Source organism: Lineus longissimus, chromosome 4 (assembly GCF_910592395.1).
Source record: "Lineus longissimus chromosome 4, tnLinLong1.2, whole genome shotgun sequence".
NCBI lineage: Eukaryota > Metazoa > Nemertea > Pilidiophora > Heteronemertea > Lineidae > Lineus > Lineus longissimus.
The window spans coordinates 17,852,251-17,872,967 of NC_088311.1; the positions used below are offsets into that span (position 1 = coordinate 17,852,251).

At 40.5% G+C, this 20,717-nt stretch overlaps 2 protein-coding genes across 2 annotated transcripts in view; one reads left to right on the plus strand and one right to left on the minus strand.

Annotated features, from left to right (window-relative positions):
- The window catches only part of LOC135486534 (trissin receptor-like), a 120,946-nt gene that overhangs the window by 23,549 nt on the left and 76,680 nt on the right, over nucleotides 1-20,717 (plus strand). The window contains exon 2 of the mRNA XM_064769387.1: nucleotides 17,925-19,030. Coding sequence (XP_064625457.1) covers nucleotides 18,790-19,030 — 241 coding nt within the window. The 5' untranslated portion in view covers nucleotides 17,925-18,789. The remainder of the gene's footprint in view (nucleotides 1-17,924; nucleotides 19,031-20,717) is intronic.
- On the minus strand, nucleotides 1,452-3,491 carry LOC135486853 (uncharacterized). Its single transcript, XM_064769962.1, has 3 exons — nucleotides 3,335-3,491; nucleotides 2,794-3,029; nucleotides 1,452-2,470 (listed from the first exon to the last, which is right to left on the minus strand). Exons 1-3 carry the CDS (start codon nucleotides 3,427-3,429, stop codon nucleotides 2,205-2,207), a joined length of 597 nt encoding a protein of 198 aa, XP_064626032.1. The 5' UTR covers nucleotides 3,430-3,491; the 3' UTR covers nucleotides 1,452-2,204.

The following is a 20,717-nucleotide window of genomic DNA, read 5'->3' on the forward strand; positions in this document are numbered from 1 at the left end:
TCCCCAACTTAGTTTGGTTGTGACTGTCCTGTCTCCAGCTCTCACAGTGTTGACAAGATGGCGGGGGTGCCAGGTCCAACTCAGTTCAGAAACTGTCCTGTCTTTCTAACAATGTTCACCAGAGGCCCGACTCAGATCGGTTATAACAGTCCTGTCTCTCCCTGTTGACAAGAGGTCCAACTCAGTTCGGTGGTGACAGTTCTGTCCTTCGCACACAATGTTGAGAAGAGGCCCGACCCAGCAGGTCGGTTGTGACAGTCTTGTCTTTCTCACCATGTTGACAAGAGGTCCGACTCAGTTGGGTGGTGACAGTTCTGTCTCTCTCACCGTGTTAACAAGAGGCCCGACTCAGTTTGGTTGTGACTGTCCTGTCTTTCTCACAGTGCAGATAAGATGTTGGATGTGCCAGGCTAGGCCCGACCCTGTTTTGTTGTAGCTGTCCTGTCTTTCGCACAGTGTTGATAAGATGGTGGAGGTGCCTGCCCCGGTCCAGTTTGGTTGTGACTGTCTTGTCTTTCTCACAGTGTTGCTAAGATCGTGGAGGTGCCTGGCATGCCAGGCCCGACTCAGTTCGGTGGTGACTGTCCTGTCTTTCGCACCAGGTTGATAAAAAGGCGAAGGAGATGCCAAGCCCAACAACTCAGTTTGGTTGTAACTGTCCTGTCTTTCTCACACAATGTTGATAAGATGGTGGAGGTGCCAGGCCAGACTCAGTTTCCTCGTGACTGTCCTGTCTTGCTCACAGTGCTGATAAGATGGTGGAGGTGCCAGGCGTGTCAGGCCAGACTCAGTTTGGTCGTGACTGTCCTGTCTTTCTCACAATGTTGATAAGATGGTGGAGGTGCCAGCCCCGGTCCAGTTTGGTTGTGACTGTCTTGTCTTCTCACAGTATTGATAGGACGGTGGAGGTGCCTGGCATGCCAGGCCCGACCCTGTTACTGTCCTGTCTTTCTAACAATGTTGATAAGATGGTGGAGGTGCCAGGCTAGGCCCGACCCTGTTTGGTTGTGACTGTCCTGTCTTTCGCAGTGTTGATAAGATGGTGGAGGTGCCAGGCTAGGCCCGACCCTGTCAGATTGTCACGTCTTTCTTGCCATGTTTGTATCAAGAATGTGGAGGTGCCAAGCCCAACTTTAATAGTTGTTAGACTGTTTGATTGCAACTGCCCCGTCTTTCTAACCATGTTAGCGAGATAGCAGAGGTGCCAGACCAGATTCAGGCTGGACTGTTTGGTTGCAACTGTCACGTCTTTCTGTCGATGTTATAGCAAGGCCATGAAAGTGCCAGGCCCAACACAACTGCCTCATGAGACATGCCAAACATCCCAACATTATTTATCTAATTCAAAGTTTCATTTGGAGTGGTTGACACAATGATATGCTCAGACTCGTTTCTCTCCAGGTTGATTTGGAATTAAAAAGCAACATAAAAGCAGTTTATGAAATGTATCTTATTGCTTATATATACTAGTATCATACAGTGTCATGGAAGTCCCAGTTACATGTATCATTATTCAAAAGTTCACCAAATGACCAATTACAATATTCTAAACACATCATTATTATGAATGAAATAGATTCAACCTCTGACGAATTGCTACAGCAAGGATGCAGCCTAGAAGTCTGTGATTGGATGAAACTCTTTACATGATGTAGACAACAGTGACATGATCATGTGCTTGGTAATGACATTTAAATGATAATTGGCTTGATAACATTACGGCTATCTGCTTCACTAACATGTATTTACAAGGATGGTGAATGATATTTACATGGTAATTTAATTGATATACACGTATTGATAATAACATGGAAATTGACTCGACAACAATGACGTGGTGTACATGTAACTGATTTGATATATTGAGAATAACATGGCAACCTGCTTGACAACGATAATGTGCTTGACAATTGATATTTACATGGTAACTGGCTTGATAATGAGAAAAACATGGCAATCTGCTCAATATTGCCGATGCCATTGACATGGTCATGTGCTTATTACATATGGTTATTACATGACTGTGTTCTTGACAATGATATATACATGGCAATTGTTTTGATGATGATAATAACATGGCAATTAGATTCATACTGATTCGACATAACACGGTCGAGGTGAATCACAATACATGCCCTCGCATAGTAGAGGACACTAGAGATACAACTGGTTCGGCAGTGAAAGGTAGGAAAAAAGATGGCATCTTACATCTTGTCGAAGCCTTTGCTTGACAGAATGCCTTCCTTCAACAAGGCAAAGAAAGGAGTTCGGAAGTTCGTGTCCTTTAACTTCTTCCATCTCGGAAGCCACATGATTGGCACACATGTATTGGCTGAAGGGTACCGCTTTTCTCCAGGCTCGACATCAAAGAAATTCACAACAATGTTTGGGAGGCCAAGTGGAGGGATAGCGGATGCCCCACTCATAAACTGCAAGATCTGGCTCAATGAAACGGCATCATCACTCTCATCTGGAATTTAGATTAACACGTCAAATAAGATAAGCACAAATTATTGATGCATAGGTGCCTCATATTGCATGGTTTTAAAAGTGCTGGCTACCTTGCAATGGTTCAATCTCTGGAAGAACAAATCAATTTTTTAATTTTTTGATGAACCATTGTGGCTTTCAAGGAACTCAAATTCATACATCTTCCACAGTGCTGCACTCCTTCTCTGGCTGAAGACAGAGTTACTAAGCCCATAAACCTAGCTTGTGGTAAAATGATGCATATTGAAGTGCTTATGCTTATCCTCCACATGAAACTCAGCTGATTCTTTAAAAATAGCTCACCCTCGCATTTCTTGAGGAAGACCTCGAACAGGTAGATAGCTGTTCCCTCATCTTTCTTCCTCGTCTTGTCCTTCGAAAAACTTATGGAGAGAAGGGCCCTCAATTTCTGACGGGTCAGAGATTCCTTCTCTCCGCACATGACACTGCAAAAACCCTCAGGGTTTTTCATCATCAGGTCGAAAAGACCCCCGATCGACTGTAGGCCCTGGATGAACTGATCTAGGGCTGGTTTCACCCTGTTGAAATAAACACTCAGTTTTAGAGAAGATAGGAAACATTCATGGTTACGGCTATCGGTTATCAGTAAACAGCCGTATTCTTGCCCAAAACCTCAGCTGCTGCCTTGGTTTTGCCAAAATATTAGAACAAATTTACTTGTTATCATATTGGTTTTAATACTTGAAAGCCATTAACAGACAACATTCTCAACTAGCAATCAGAGCCTCATTTGGCCAGCATGCTGAGCTGTGGCAAAGACAACCTCCTGATAACTGTAACTAATGGTAAAAGCATTGAGTTGTTTGCCAACCTTGAAACATACCTGTAGTATAGAAAGTATGTGGTGATATTTTTCATCAGCCCTCTTCTCTGGCTCAGCCCAACCACAACTGCTGCTTCTTGGCAGCCGATCCCCATCAAAAAGACTACATGCTCATGGCAAATCTTCTTAAAATCTTCATCTCTTTCACAATCTTTCATCTACAAAACTTTCATCTGCAGAACATCTGATCGGGGGTTGGGTCTGAGAGTGAGAGGGGGGAATCTCATCAGGGCCGGTAGAGCCATCCAGTGGTGGGGGGGGGGGGGGGGGGTATCATCCCACCGTAGGCGAAGGGGGTTGGGGTTCTGGGGTACCTCCCCCCCCCAAAAATTTTAAAATTAGAACACTGGAGACACGTTGCAAATTTACGAGAACTTGCACAACGCGTACGTTTCTGAAATGCCCCATACGGCGCTCGCTCTCGAGAGGCAGGCCTATTACTTTAGGCTGGAACGCACATGGGACATGGGTTTACACTTTGTATTGTATAGAGTAAGCCGCCCCCCCCCCCCCCCCCGCAGCAGCATGCATGACTAGATACACCAGGCCTACATACATGTAGGGCCTACATGTTACATGTGTTGCGCACTTCACATGCTTCATTCACTATCAGATCATGCATGTCATATTGCAACTGTAGCCCGCGTGCGTGAGCTTCGGTGTTCAGTAAAAAGTCATTTCAATCGTCTAACGTTACTTACCAACAGCACAATTTGGACCAGCAGAGCCAGATGGCTGACCCGAATCTTGCATGTCTGGTTCACCAGCGTCCATTGTCACAAATTAAAGAAGAGAATAATAAAGAAACAAATTGACGGATTGACTGCCTGTTGTTGATGTCGTAATGATCTACATGTGCGTCTGGAACTACGAATGCGCATGCGCAAGGCGCGAATAGACTTTGTTTCTTAGGCTCCCATTGGTTCCCCGAAGATGCCCGGAGAAGGTTACATAATATCCCAACACGTGGTCAACAAATCCCGACGTCGGATAATTAATTATCCGACGTCGGTAAATTAATATTCCTCTGTCGAAATATTTCCCGATGTGGAGTATTTATTTTGCCGACGACGGGAAAATAAATAACCGACATGGGGATATTAGACTAATGATCGTATCCGCGCGCCATATTTATGGTGCTTCCTGGAGCTAGGATCTACCCTGTGTCGTCTTTGGTACTGATAGTGTTTTTTTCCGACGTCACGCTGATGACGCTTGATTACCCCGCACTTGCGACGATAATGACGTTGCGTCTTAATAGCGGGGTGGCGTGAACTAGGATCTCGGCGTGCACTCACGTGGCAGGAAAGGTCTTTCGCGCCAGGACTTATGCGTACATGTAGTTTAAAAATAACGAATAACGCTTAAGGCCTGTGTACACTGGACACATTTTAGGATACAAGTGGACACAACACAAGTGGATACACGATGTTTCCAAAAATGTCAATAGTGTACACAGGGTAAACATTTTCTCGCGTTTTTCTAAGAGCTGAAACAAAAATTGGAAAAACGTCAAACACGTTTAGAAAAAGAGTTTACTGATAACCCAGAGGAAGAACAAACACTGATGATAATGCAGTTAAAAGCCGCCCATTCCTTTAGTACAATTTCAATAATGTGTCAATTCAATCATATAACAAGTTTTTGTATAATAGTTTCAAGTGAAAAGTGCCAGTGTTGTCTTTATTGTTAATTATGATAACAATATCTCGAGTTTGCGTTTGTTTTATACAATTAAGAGGAATAAATCATCAAGATTTCGCTTCTCAATAACCTTGAGGTTCTTGACCCCAGTTACTGATACTGCACATATAAATTAGATAACCGATAATCCGTAAGAGCTGAGCAGCACTTGACGGGGTTGAGCAACTTCACACATATGACACAATGCAAATTCAGTCATGGTGTTTGACAATGAGAGGACTCCATAACGTTATTTTCCCCCTACCTTGCCGTTAAAACAATTCAGGCATGCATGGCCGCACCAAGGGATAACATCCTATTGTTCTAAAGTCACTTTTAACGGTCACTACTAGGGAAAATATTGATAACTTCGATCCCCTAAAACACCACCAGGGTGGTTGATGCCTATCCTGGCAAGGGCAAATAAATGTAATGTTCCGTTTGCCCCGGAAAACTGGGAAGAGACGTTTGAACTGCTCGTCAATCACAAGGCAACAGTTATCAATGGCGATGTTTGGGGATTGGGTGTTTGACGTAAACAACAAAGACATTCTGATTGCGTCTTCCTGCGTCAAATTCAATATTTCAAATACTTTATTCCTTAGTAAACTACTAGTCGATCACTAAGCCACAGTTATCAACGGCGAGGTTTGGGGATTGGGTGTTTGACGTAAAAAAACGAAGACATTCTGATTGCTTCTTCCTGCGTCAAATTCAAATATTCAAATTCTTTATTGTGACTGCAAACATGCAAAAAGGGCTGCAGAGCCAAATATCATAACGGCGAATTTTCGCCGGTGGCAGACCACTGCAGATAAATTCACGTTTTCGAAGGTTTAGTGCGCCCTTGTAACCCAAGATGGCCGTTAGGTTACTAATGATGTTACCCGCATGCAGATGTGTTTTTAAAGACCGGTCACATAATTATTGATATAGTAGTCCTAGAGAAAAAGCGAAAGCCTAATTTCCAGCTGAGGTACAAATACAATTAATTTGCACCAACGGGAGAGGGCGGATCGGAGGTGGTGAAGAGAATTATTTTTAGTTCGACCTATTCGTGATTAGTCCTCATTCGTTGTATTCTCTCCCACTGATATTGGCAGTCAGTCGCTGAGAAGCCAATTGAACACATCCCGAGCGCAAATGGCTGCCGGTGAGATCACTCAGCAAGTAGGTCAGTGACATTAGAAAATTCGGAAGAAAAGGCCGACCGACCAGTCTTTGTTTTCTCCAAAGTGGGTCAATAAACTTTTTTAATTTGACTGCTGTTGTTTTTTTTACACTTTCATGAAGTCCATCGCCAGATTTGGAGTCAAACTTCCACGAAGGCACCCACTGGATAGCTGCGGCTGAGACTGTCACCTATAGGTGCGCATGTGACCATCATCAGTAGTGGGTGCATGCATGGGTATGGATGCATACTGGAGGAAGGTGCCGTGAAAAAAGTTGACAATCGTGTGTACTTACTTTTAAGCATAGACCGTGGACAAATCCCTAAAACTAGATTGGCATCCTGAGGAAATCAGGGGCTTATATTCGCTACTCCGACCCTGCTCACAAACAAACCCTGAGACATTTCCCCCTATTGGCTGAAGTACAGACGTACATCAATCACATTTAAGTCCGTGTCAGAGATTTAGCTTTCATCCTCGGTTGCAGTGCCGTATTTCTAGTGATTCGTATGAGCAGAGATGGAACTAAGAATCTTAGAATCGAGGTTGTAGTGCACACCTCGGAGAAGACAGTGCTTTCTATTCGGTTGGCAAAAGAAGGCAACCAATGAATTGCGAGTTTGGATATTATTGGTACAGTTGATTTAATTCCTATGATAATAGCGACGCTCTGATTGGGTGGAAATAGCTTTTGCGCTCGAACTTGGCGCAAAAGACAAGGGGTAATGTTTCGGGGGTTTGAGTGCAGTGCTGGAAAAGCGAACATTAACCCCAGGTTACCTCAGGATGCTTTATTGGTAGACATAGCTTTTACAAAGACCTAACATGCCTAACGGACGTAGCAAGCTATTTATGACACGTCCTTCCCTTGCCGCGGGTCTTTCATCTTATATGAGCCTGTCTCGTATAAAAGCGGTTCTGAAATTACACGAGGTGATACTCAAGAACAGAGTTAATCATGTCTTATCTTATCTTCCTGGAAGGGCTCACCTGAAGGCTGTTGACCATTTATGACCTTATCCAATCAGACTTCAACGACAGCCATCAAAGTATTAGTACATGTAGTTCTCAACCGTTTTAGTGATGACCGTCAGTAATTGGTATTCGAAAAAACTGGATCGCTGGACTGCTGGATTCACTTGATTGTGACTCATGGATAACCACCACCTGGATTGGGGATCGCTCGGGAAATGGGATATGATATTCATCTGTATATAGATTGGTTGCTCTTCCCATTTTTAGGAGACAACTGAAGACTGTGCTTTTCACCCGGGCATATGAGTCAATGATGTAAAGCGCATGTGAGCAGATCATTACGACCTGGACCGTGCGTTATATAAATGCATATTTATATTACACTACATTTACATACAAAATCAACAACTTGCTCTGAGCAGAGGCGTTCAAACATGTCTAAAGAGTACAATGTAGGCCTTTGTATCGACATCTTATGCACAGCCACAGCTGCTGTAGCCGGCACTCCATGCTGTACAGTAGTGTAGCATACCGGTAGGCCTACCGCACATGTGCAATACCCAGCCTCATGCTGTCGTTATCACAACTGTCTACTAATCAAATGTACTCCGACTAAAGTACATAATCATTCAAATATTGACTTAGGAAGTTTTGCAGCTACAACACAACCGTCTGTCAGCTTGTAGTTCATGTAGAACCGCCGGTAATAGCCCATGCAGCGATTTCTCTGGTGAAGGGTCTGAGACTGAGGAACCCATATTGGCAGTGCCAGTCTGTGCACTTGAATCACATGGTGGGAAACGTTAGGGATTTGGGAATTGGCCAATCCATTCAGGCGGTGGTGATCCATGAGTCACAATCCAGTAAATCTAGCAGTCCAGTGATCCAGATTTTTCGAATACCCGTCAGGGATGGGTCACTCCAGTTTTCGACATTACAATACTCCGTCATCACGGCGCAAAATTAGCAAATTTGTATTTTTCCGTAGTTGTTCCAGAAACAGGAGAGAACAGTTGTGCAGCAAGATCCAGCCTATTGTCAGACTGTATTATGCATTATATTCGGAATATTTCAGCGTAAGGGTTTGTGTCCCCTTACCTCTGAAACAGGATGTCGTGGTTCCGTCAAAGCTCTCTCCAAACTGTTCATCACTTTTGCATTACTCAAAAATGTTACTTTTCACTAATAATAACAAACAACTCTACAGGGTGAATATTTGTGTAGGCTCGAAAAACATTCAAAAAATTTACAGAAGTTCAGAAACCACTTGTAATGAAGTATTTAGTGAAGTAAGACTCCATCCTAAATCTTGTAGTGTACCAACAAAAACTTGAAGAATATTGATGCTAAAACTCTTCTTGCGATAGAACAATGGACTGTGTAGTTTTCAGGAACGGAAAAAGGGACATTCTCCTGGCAATAGCATCAACTGGTTGAGTTTTATTCAAAACAAATATGTTTTGATCGATAACACTGCCACGTACCTTTTATCTCTTGCTAGCACATACCTATTTCATCACGAGAACGCAGTGTAACATGCCTCAGTTATCGCTCCATGATTGAAGTTTTCCGTTCGAATTGTTATCAGTGATCACCAGTCGTCCGATTGACCGAGTTCATTGTACTGTTCATTGCCAGGAGACTTTCTTCTCAAGAAATGAGACGAGCGTTCAGATGCTGGAGTAAATTCACGTATATATTGGGCTATTAAAAGTTATAATCATCATAAAAAAGGGGAACCATACTTGGTGATCAGGTTTTTGATAATCCATGTGATCTACCCATTACGAAAATCAGGACAAAAACAATTGATTCGGACGTGTATTACAAGTTCATGGTCGTGTAAAAGATTACATGTACAATAGCCCCATGCTGAAATTTACACGAGATTATTCATATCATAATTTTCTGATATATGTGCATAAATTTCAGCAATCTTCTTAGCGCCCATCTCTTAGCTGTGCAACATTAAAGCAGGAGTTTTTTTTGCAGATTAAAGGCGATATACTATGTAAACGCAATGCAACATTGATTTTCGAGCTTTTCCAGATATAATTTTTTGACTGGTCCACAATTTGTAAATTAGAGGCTCAAAAATTGTGTAGACACTCACACTAGTAGGAGGCTTTTTCCGACCTATCAACGCTTTCTCCAACTTTTTCCTGATTTCTTCGACATTGTCCGACTTTTCTCCGACTTTGTCTAAAATGTCGGATTTCGAGAGGGCTTCCCAAAAAAGGCCATTAAATATCAAAGGCATTGTTAAGTGGGGTTACTGAGGTGTGATGCCCAGCGTGACCCTAGGTGTGAATAGTAATATAGCTCATTTCCTTGGACCCTGTTCATGTCACACATGGGTTCATCTGGGTTGGCCCACTCCATGTTCAAGCAGGGAGACTTTTACAAAAATAGGCCTCATTCTATAAATGGTAAGAAACAAAGACAACACTGAGTTATAAACAATTGGTCATGAAGAAGTTATTTTACACAACTGTTAACACTTAGGCACAAAATACCTTGAAAAAAATGTTCTATTATTAACTATTATTTAGGCATTTTTAGAAAATCGCATTAGTGTAATTTGTGAAAATCGCATTTTAAATGTAAAACCTGATTTTTTTGTGTGAGTGTTTTAGTTTTGAGATTTTTCAGAAGGCACCAACAAATTCGAACTATACGAGCCATACATTATTGCATAATCATTAGATTTGGCAGCCAATGCAATATGTGAGGCCTCCTATATACACCGCCAAGTACGATAGTACTGTAAGGATCTGTTAAATGTACTTTTTCTGCTGCACTTGTTCAACTCTATGCAACATACATGTACTTTCGGATTCCTATTTTGCAAATAGATTTTAGAACGGCGAAAAATTTAAGCAGTTTAATATAAAAACAACTATATTACCAATGGTATTCAATATACACATACGTACTAGTCTGTATTATACATGTCATTGTAAATACTGTAAATTATCAAAAATTCTTGAATTCATAAGGCTTTGTTTCTTATGCTTTATCAAGTTAGGCCCATTTTTGTAAAAGTCTCCCTTGCTTGAACATGGAGTGGGCCAACCCAGATGCACCCATGTGTGACAAGCAATGTGTCCAAGGAGATGAGCTAATTTGTATTCACACCTCAGTTCAGGGTTACTCTGGGTGTTTGCATCACATCTCATTAACTCCATTCAACTAAGGCCTTTGATCTTTAATGGCCTATATTGGGAAGCCCTACTATTTTTCTTCACAGGTTTCTGGAAATCCGACCTTTTAGACAAAGTCTGATAAAAGTCGGAGAAGTGTCAGATAAATCAGGAAAACGTTAGAGAAACCGTTAATAAGTTGAAAAAAGCCTCCTACTTGTGTCAGGAATTGCTTTTTGGGTGTCCGGTATACGAATTAGTGTGCAATCTCAGCTTGGCTTTGCTTATTGGTTTTATGCCTTGTAGCAATCTGAGAATATTATTTCGAGTACACATGTAATTGGCCATGATTACTAAGCAATAACACTTTGATGACCATTTAGCCGAGAGGGACATGATTATGGTTCCACGACTTGCCAACTTTTCGAATCAAGGTGGACATCCCTGCAATTAGCTTTTATAAATTGGCTCAATCTGTGGATATCAGGTGGAAAGGATTAGGCTTCAAATAGGTTTGAATTGGGATTATTAGGAAATCAATGCCTTAGGCAAGAAATTGTACTCCAGCAAAGCTTGTTCCTTGTGCAAATGAACGAGAAACTCAGGAGAAAAGGAGCAACGTTTTGAATAATGCTCCTCAATGCTTTACGGGCACCGTAAAATCACTTCCGATCAGAATGCCGAGAAGGACGTAGACTGATAGGAAACAATTTTTTTTCTCGAAGGGGCAACATCCATCCTCAATTTTGTATGCAGTTGTCAATGTTAATCATGTACCCCACACACACACACTAGGGGTTCGAATTGTGAGTGAGTAGCCGTTTCTGCATATCAAATTTCTGTCGACAGGAATAAAAAGTAGTGTCATATCTTCACTGATTCATCGTTTTTTTCTGAAAGTTACCTGTAACTATTTCTTGCACATTGTTGTGAACCCCTGATGATTTCAGTCCTGAAGATTAAGGTACTGGGCAATGTCGTGTACTGATGATCCTAGAAAAAATACGAGTGTCGATTGGTGGCGGAGGTGGTGGTGGTGGTAGAGGTGGTAAGGGGGGGGGGCGACATTTACCGCATCACAGCAGGTTGTCAACATTATCCTCGGATTTATTTACGGCTTTACATTGATTTCATCCCCATAAATAACATCACCGTGAGGAATTTGAGCAGATAAAGTAAATAAATCAACAGCGGGTCATTTTGGAAGGAAATAAATCGACATTTAAGGTATTTGAAGAGGTTAATGAAACAAGATTAAACGTTTTGATTAAGTCTTTCGGCTAGGATTTGTTTGCAGAACCTTCCACGTATTTCATTAATGCGACCTTGTAAACTGTGACGAGGGCAAGGCAGTTTGGGGAAGAACAGCTCTCAGTTAACGCCATTCCTAGCCACCGTAAAGCCGGGAGAGTGAATCGGTAGGCAGAGTAATACACCTAACATGCTTGCAAATCGTAAATTCGACGAGAGATTATGCCACGTTTAAGATGGCAGCTCTTGTGAGTAAATGGGAACTCGCTTTATTTGTACAGAAATTTTCAAACAATAAATTTCAAGGGCGCTTTAACATTACAACCTCTGCCGTCTGAAATGTCCTAGATACGATGTTCATCCAGGTATTGGACAACAATGACCCTCTTCAGTCTTCAGTCTCCAATATTATGCTACCAAATGTTCTTGGCCAATAGCGTAACTCGATTCACATCATGTGATTTCAAGTCATCACATCGTATCGGATCCAAAAAAGCAATAACGGATCCAAAAAAATGTCGTAACGGATCCTAAAAGGTTTTAATCCTATCAAAATGAAGTTTACAAATGATCTTGGATGGTCGTCGGTAGTTACGTTTAAGAAACAAATTTGCCATCAATTCAAAAGCAAGATGGCTGCCACTTCACTTCACTTCATAATTTTGTATCATAAATTTCAATGCTGTTTACATTTTGTATATTTCATTAAAAACAAATTGTTTCATTATTTTCCTTTGAATTGATTTCTTTGCCAAGACATTTGGTTGCATAATATAGCAAATAGTGGATGTTTAAGGTCGTCCAATATGGAATTTTGCTGGACGAAGAAATGTCATGGCGGACGAGGCTCCAAAACATCCACTATTTGTATAGTGAAGGTTTTTGAACATCCGACAATATTTTCGACCCTGGGCTTGTGCGTGACGTTTTGAAACGAATACAAGATTGCCTTTCATGTATATCCCTGGAATAAGACGGAAACGAGATACATGTTTGGAAATATTAGATCACATGTTGTAGAAATGCGTGATATTAGGTGGAATGCGTTGGGCATGGCCACAACCTTACCTTTTCTAGTTAATAATTTATATTTCTGAACGTGACCAACTTAAATGCATGTCACACATTCGAATGGTTATGATGGATGCCGTGTTGATCAGAATAAAGTGACTTTAGAAAAAGGACGTCATGACCAACTTGATTTTTTTTACTCAAGTTTTCGATCCTTATTGAGTGTTCCTCAGGAGTGAAAGAAAACAATTTGACAAAGCATATAATATGCAAAGTAAGAAATAATTGCAATAAATACAATTATAACATCTCAAAGACCAAAATCAAGGGAAAAGGTTCAAGCCAATATGTACAAACACAGACATTGTGAGCCAGAGTGCTGTAAACATAAGGCATGAATGGCCAGAGGACATAAGGGGTGCAATTCAGTAACTAAAAGTGTGGAATACAGCATGCCTCATCCAGTGTCAGGGATCCAGTATTTTGGTACACCCCATACATTGGAGAAACTAGAGAAGTTTATGAAAAACAAGACGAATGCCTGCAGCGGTCAGCCCTTACCATTGTGATAATTTCTCAGTATCCAAGATGGATTTCAAACGAGTGGGCATACAACTTTGCTGACATCATTCATCAAAACACTGCTTCGAGACTGGCTCTTATCGGGTTACCACGGCTGAGACATTGCTCGCCTCGCCGATCAAACGCTGGGAGAAATTTAATTCGTATGATGAATGTAGTATTCATCTGGCTCAATAAACTGCTTTGAATTTGAATTTGTATTCTTAGTTTGGTGCCCGCTATAATAATCAGCAGCAGCAGCAGTAGCAGCAGCCATCAGCCTCGACTGTGTTCGTAAGGAACGAATAATTGCTTCTTTCATACACCGATCAACCCTTTTGATCTCGTGATGATGAGATTAATGTTTTTATTAAAATCGCGTTCAGCATTTTAGCTTATTCTTAAAAATAAGGGGTTTTGAGATTTTGAAAGACGTTTAAGGGTTTTTTTACCCAACAATATGCACCCGGCGTAGAGAAGTAAAAAACCCTAAAAGGCTTTTCAGAAAAACCTCAATTTTTTCATTTCCCTGAACAAATTCTAGGACAGTGTGTGTAAATCTGTGTTGGGCTTTTCAAAACCTCAAAAACCCTTATTTCCTAGAGTGTAGTAACATGCCATTGAAAGAATACACACGTATACATCCGCGATATACATGTATGTTAATTATGTCTTGAAGTGTGAGACTGTTGCAAGACATTTAATGCAGTTAATTATCTCCAAATTACACTCGATAAAACAACCGATCTGTTTTTCTGCAAAAGTTGCTCATGATGTTTTCAGCCCCTTGAAGATAAAACTATTCGTTCAGCTCTAAAACGGCTTTTGGAGCGGTACAAATTATCGAGATCTTTGTCTTATAATCTTCAGATAAGCAAATCAGCTGTATAATTGCCCAGTCCTTAAAAAAAAATTCCTGCGATGCTTTTGGAAGCTAGACAGTTTGCCTACAAATGTATTTCTCTAACAAATGGCTTTTTAGAATTTTAAAATGGCTGAAAAATAACAAGTTTATAAATACAATGTATTGAGTTTGACCACTGTTGGTAATATCGCGCTCTGTCCATCGTTTGATCACACCCGCTCATTGTCGGAGAGCTGACACACAAGTGTAATGCTCGACTATCAGTTCAGGAATTAGGCTCACGGAATACTAAGCCCAATCTTGGGAGGACCTGAATTGTTAGAATTTGTTTCTAAGAGGCCTGTAAACGTAATGCTCCAATAATTCGCATGAAAATTTCCAGACGTTTCAAAAGCCACACCCAGCTTTTATTGGATCGATTTATAACTTCAGCGCACTAGAGTGAATAATATAGCATCGTAAAAACATCCCTGGGAAGAGGCTCTATCGCAAAATTCCTCTGTTAAGCATGTTTCACAAAAAGGGAGAAAGTGCACATCGAGTGAAATGACCTGAAAAAAGGGTCTCTGTAAAATCTCATAAGGCAATAACTTTTACAAACTTGCAAAATAAATTTTTACGGGTGTATATCTGGGGAAAACTGAACCTAGGCACTTCTCTGTGCGATGTTGAGTCGTGAAATTGAGATTTGAAAAAAACCCTCACTTTATAAAATAGATTAAACTTTCATCTCATCGAATTCATATATTTAAACGAAAAAAAATCATGTATACAAGCCGATTCAGGTGCTTTTGAAATATGAAGAAAAATTAAAATTTATCATACTTTTTTTTCATGCGTAACTTATGTCAAGCTTTTCATTCTCTTGACGTTATCTTATCTGCAAAATCAGCGTCGATCATATTCAACATTTTCAACATTCAATCAATACGGATATTAAGTTAACTGGGTTGTAAGGTTATTCTTTAATCATATCAAACTCGGACCGAGGCTTCAAGCCCCTACAGCTATCCATCGCTAATCAGTTCGACATTTTCAAGGTCGTTTCACGTTATTCATGTTATTGGATTATTATCGATGAATTATGTTTTCCGTAAATGCATGTTTCGAGGCAATTTTATTGGCAAAGATTGGGCGGTATCGTACATGCCATTGCATTCGGAGAATAGACTACAGCCTTCAAATGTTTATCATTTAGTCCATTCGTCAATTTTATGTCCGCATTGGTTGGGGCTCTGGAGCGAAAACTACTGTTTGGATTTCCATAGAGTTTAATTTTTAGTGGGGATCTCAATAACTTCAATCCCAAACTTGCTCCGTGCAGAAATAAAAAAGTTTTAAACAAATCCCAGTTGTAATTTTGGTGTCCACTGGATAGGATATACTTCGTTCTACTTATTGACTAGTAAACGGACACGGAAGATAATAACCTGAAGAGAAATAAACCGTACAGAGCGGAATATGCCTAAACTCAAAGCTGTACGTCAGCGTAAACAAATACCCACTCTATTAAAATTTCGTTCCCATGGTAACTGAAATTACGAAATCCCGTTCGTTTTTGCAGCACGGATTAAACAAAAACAAACTCCGACCAGTAGTTTGTTCTCCAGGGCAAAAAACGGTGCGGATATAACATTTACGAAGGAACTTTTCAGTGCTGGCCAGTGAGTTTGCAAAACACTAATTTTCTAGCCAGGCCACGTACGATCAGGATACTTCTATGCATGAATTAGATTTTTAAAAATTAACAGCCGCGTTAGGCGCCGATTTATATCATCTGACGTGATGATACGATTTCTACACTTTCGAACTACGGTAGTTAGTGCGTAAGAGCCAAGGACAACGTGGCAGTCCTTATCAATCAAAATTGACAATGACTTTTGTGGGTTTGGCCACGCTGTTTGTTTTGCCTGGCGAAATAATTGTTGTTCTTCTATCTATCATCTATCCAAAACCCGTTTACTGTGCAGGACCGGTACTCCTCATTCCTTTCAACTTTAACGACCAATAATCGCTCCCCCCGCCCCCGTCCTGATCACCACACCCGAGAACCATTTTGTTTGTTATACATGTAGATCACTAAGAGTTTTCTTGATTCTACATATTGCGCGTGACTTCAACATGACCTCAGGAAAAACGAAGGACGCCATGCATGTACGTGTAATTATTCATTCAAGAAATTGAAAACGGATTTGGAGATAATTAGACAAAACAGGTGGATTTATTACGATATGATACCACAGACTACAGTTTTAATGAAGCCCTCTGGCCATGGGACAATGTCTTGGCAACGATATTGCACAAGAAAGAAACGTAGCTTAGAAACGATTGAAGTAAAATATAACAGATTATGTTGAAATGCTTGCGAGTTGATGAAAGTGACCAAGGCCACATTAAGTGAAATACTGTATAGTTCTTATCGACAAAATCACTTGAACGAAAATTTGCAGAGTGTCCACATTGGGTACTTAATGGTTTTGATGTATCGTCAGGGCCGGAAAATGCACCCAAGTTCCGTTTACAGTGTGATAAACCGATTCATAATTACAAAGAAATGCTAAATTTTTCAGCGTTGATTATTGCCTGTTAGATCGATTAAGCTTCCTTTTACGCTTAGTGGAGATTTTGCAAAGCCACTGAAACGAAAACTGGTTGCAAAGTCTTAGTTTTATGTAAAGGGGAAAATGCACCCGAGTTCAGCTTACCGCTTAAAGAAACGAATTCCTAATTGCAAAGGATTTTTTTGCGCTGATTAAAGACATTAGCGAATCGTTGGATCTATTAAAGTATCCTATCAAATCAGATGCAGACTCGAGGTTGTTCTCTGAAAATCTACACTTAACAAATTGATGTGATAGAGCAAAGGGGTAATGCATCCGAGTTCAGCCTAGATTGATTCTTCCAATGTTTCAGTTTACCAATCATCAATCAATTGCTAATTACAAAGTTATTTCTGCGCTGATTACACACAATTCATGAAGGCTTCCTATCAAACTAGATGCAGACTCAATTCGAAGTGTGCAGTCTTCGGAGAGCCGCGAGTCGAAATTCTCTGAAAATCTACACTGGTTCGCGAATGCATTGGTCTGATAGAGTTAAGGGGGGGGGGGGGGTTGCATCCGAATTCCGTTTATAATGATTCTTCAGGTGTCACTGTTAACTTCTTAATAAACGAATTTCTAATTAATACAAAGATATGTTGTGTTTTTTTTGTTTATATCCAACTTTACTATAAAGGTCTCCTACGAAACTAAATGTAAACTCAAATGGGCAGACTTCGCAAAAGCCGCCAGTGGAAATTCGCTGAAAATCTACGCTTGTTACGTTAATGAACTCATCTAATTGGTTTGATTTAGAGTGATGGATAAATGCATTCATTAAGGTTTGTCTAGATCGCTTCTTCAACAGTTTAGTTTACTTACTAAATTAAAGTTTATTCACCTCACAGAGAGAAATGCAAAATCACGAAGGACACAGACTGCCTTGGATGTGGCACAACGTGCATTAGTAGCCATGGGGTACAAATTGTTTCTAGTTACAAATGATAATGTGGACAAATTACATTGTATCAAACAAGTATAATGACAATAAAATACGTCAACGGTTCAATTTACATTAACAAATGAATTGCTGATGACAAGGCAATGTGAAACGACATTATTTGATCGATCACCGATTTTAGGGAATGAAAATTTAAAATGACTGCACTAATGACATTGACATTAATTTATAGTTAAGGGGAAACTGCACTGTCGTGTTCAGTTTACCTTTTAATAAACGAATCGGTAAGTACAAAGCAAGCCTTTTTTGCGCAGATTTCAGACCTTAAGAATCGATTAAGTCTCCCATCGCTCGATGCAGATTTCACAAAGCTTATTATCATACAATATTTCAAAGTTATAATTGGTTCTGCCTTTCTCTTTCGACAGCGGATTGCCGACATCATTTTCTTTGATCTAGCCGTGCACTGTTGATATTCGGACTTTCACGAAACGGCTTACGACTATTCTAAGATCTCATCTATACGGGTGCCAGCTTTTAGAGCGGATTTCGTCCAGTGGAAAAGTGAGATGCCACTCTTGTTGTGCATTTTCGATTACCTGATTTCACAAAGCGGATCTGGTAAATTACGATTCAAAGATTTTATAAACTGATGTGCTCATTGCAGTGGAGACGTGAGATTTTTCATTTATAATTATCATGAAGGCTTCATGATCCTTTTTCGGATTTATCATCCAGAAATACAATCATGGGAACGAAGCCGTGCCCAACAATGTGATAGCAAGTAGTATTAACAACTAGGCCATTGTAATATGTGATTAATTCGAGACGGATTCGCTAATTAGTAATAGTCCCAGCCACGGATAATATCGCCTGCAGTATACTGATTAGCTTCGGCCAGATTTCGTGAGAATTTCACAATCAGCAACGGATATGATTTAAAGAACAAACGTGATCAAGGCGTGCCTTAAAGTCAGGGACGGATACGTGTTTTTAATACTCAGCGACGGATACGGGTCTTTTCATCATTAGTGCGGACAGTCACTGACGGATTCGAGCATTTCGTAGTCGGTGAAGATTTATATTCATTTCAGTGGTCGGTGACGGGAAGAGTGTTATTCAGAATCACCAAAGGATAAGAGTTACCCCAATAGTCATCCAAGCACATGTTTGAAATTTCACCAACCAAGCTACGAACAAGTGTGTTTTTCTGAATCAGTTAGGGTTTTGTGTTGGATTTCTAATCTATTGTGTTGTGGTATTTTTTTAAATTTTGGATACGTGTAATAAAAAATGGGCGACGTAAGGAATATTATTTTAAATACTTCGGGAGAAGAAACTTTGTCTCCTCATACTAGATCTTGCGTGGTCTTTAACGCGACGCTCAACACTTCAGTGGTTATTTCGAATTGTTCTGAGTACGGCATGGATGTGGATTTTCCGGGTGGTGGATGGATGAACCCCTTTGACGTTCCGCACATCCGGGCACTCTTCATCACTGCTTATGCCATTGTATTCACCATATGCGTTGTAGGTAGGTGGAATTTAGTTTTTTATATAAACATTTTCAATTTAACATCATTGATGAGGTAAATAATTGCTTTGTTAATGCTTTTTTGCAATTTCGCTGGAGGGCGCTGACGACGTACCGTTGGCGCTGAGCTTCCGCTGGGTACTCTGTTGCGTTTCCACAGCAGTTTGACAACTCTGATCCCATACGTATATACCAAAAGCACCATATAGATATATTTAAGTCACGGATCAGTTATTTTTGATGGTGTAAAATAACAATTAGGCGGAGAACTTTTGCTACTAGTACCAAGATCATTTGCACTACTCGGGTCGTTCCTCAGCTTCAAAACCCGCCAAGTATCCACACTATTCTGATTGAGGCAGTGGTTTCATAAAAATGACCAATCATGAGCTCCACTTGGTTCTTCCTCGGCCATATACGATAATAAATCTCTGCTACTGGAATCATGGGTTATTTCATTGATTTTAAAATTAACCAATCGCTGCAACGTGATAATCTCAAGACAGGTCATTGAATCAAGGGTCAGTAAGGGATTAAACGATTATAAAAATATCCATGAAGGGTCAAAGAAGAAGAAGGAGAACGATTCCGCAAAGGTCCCGTATATAAGGGATCGAAAGTAAGTAACTCTAGCATTTCTATCACTTCACCACTTTGCCCCCTGTACATCAATGCACTACACAATGTACAGGGGGCGAACTTGTGAAGTGGAACTTGTGAAGTGGAAGTTTCCTACCATTTTGGCAGCCATCTTGTAATTGACAATGATGTAATACATATTCAGTTTAACAATTGGTTCTAATGGATAGGTTGACCCATAAAACCTAGATATAGAACAAAAATAATCTTCCTAGGATGAATAGTTTGCGAGCTATGGTCTCATTAGGGATTTTTTTTTATTCATGCGCCCCCCCCCCCCTCACAGTAGTTCCTAAAATCATTGATTTCTCGGTCCTCACAGTATGTCAGTAAGACATGTTTTTATGGAGTTTCCGAAACCTAGAGCGCTACTCAATAGGCGTCTAACAAGAAACTACGCATATATACTGTTGTTGCCGACGTATGTGTACACTGAACTTGGGATGTGCGTCGGCCCCGTGTTGAAATGCCGTCCAGTGCCAGTTGGTGCGTTTTTCGCTGATTTGTGCAAAATTCAACATATCTCAAAAGTTCAATGGTTGACCCTCGTTTTTTTTTGATTTCTGTGTAGCGTAAGCAACTGTCTTTCAGGGGAGAATGGTCTCTGAAAGAATTATTCAGGAAGAAATGTATAATATTTGGGGTTTTTCGTGATTGTCCGGCCCAATTGGCAATATTGCCATTTGGGATGGTGAACAGAGCTAGGAGCAAATGCGACGCTTATGATTTATTTAAAGAAATAAAATGCCCGATTTAACATCCTGCAGAATCAGGGGAATCGGGCGTTTCCAGTGATATACGACACAAATGGGTTGTCCTCATGCATTCACTTTGGAAACGCATTTTAAAATAGATGTTACGTCCTGTTAATGGTGCACGTCATCATCACGTACATTTGGGAAAAACTCCCTGACGAGACCTATGGTCATTCATATATAATGGCGGCCATCTTGGACGCCATCTTGAATATCTCAAATTGCTCAAGGGTGACAACAGGTCATCAAGCAGTTTCTGAAAATATAGGTCCTGGGCTACCAAAATCAACAGA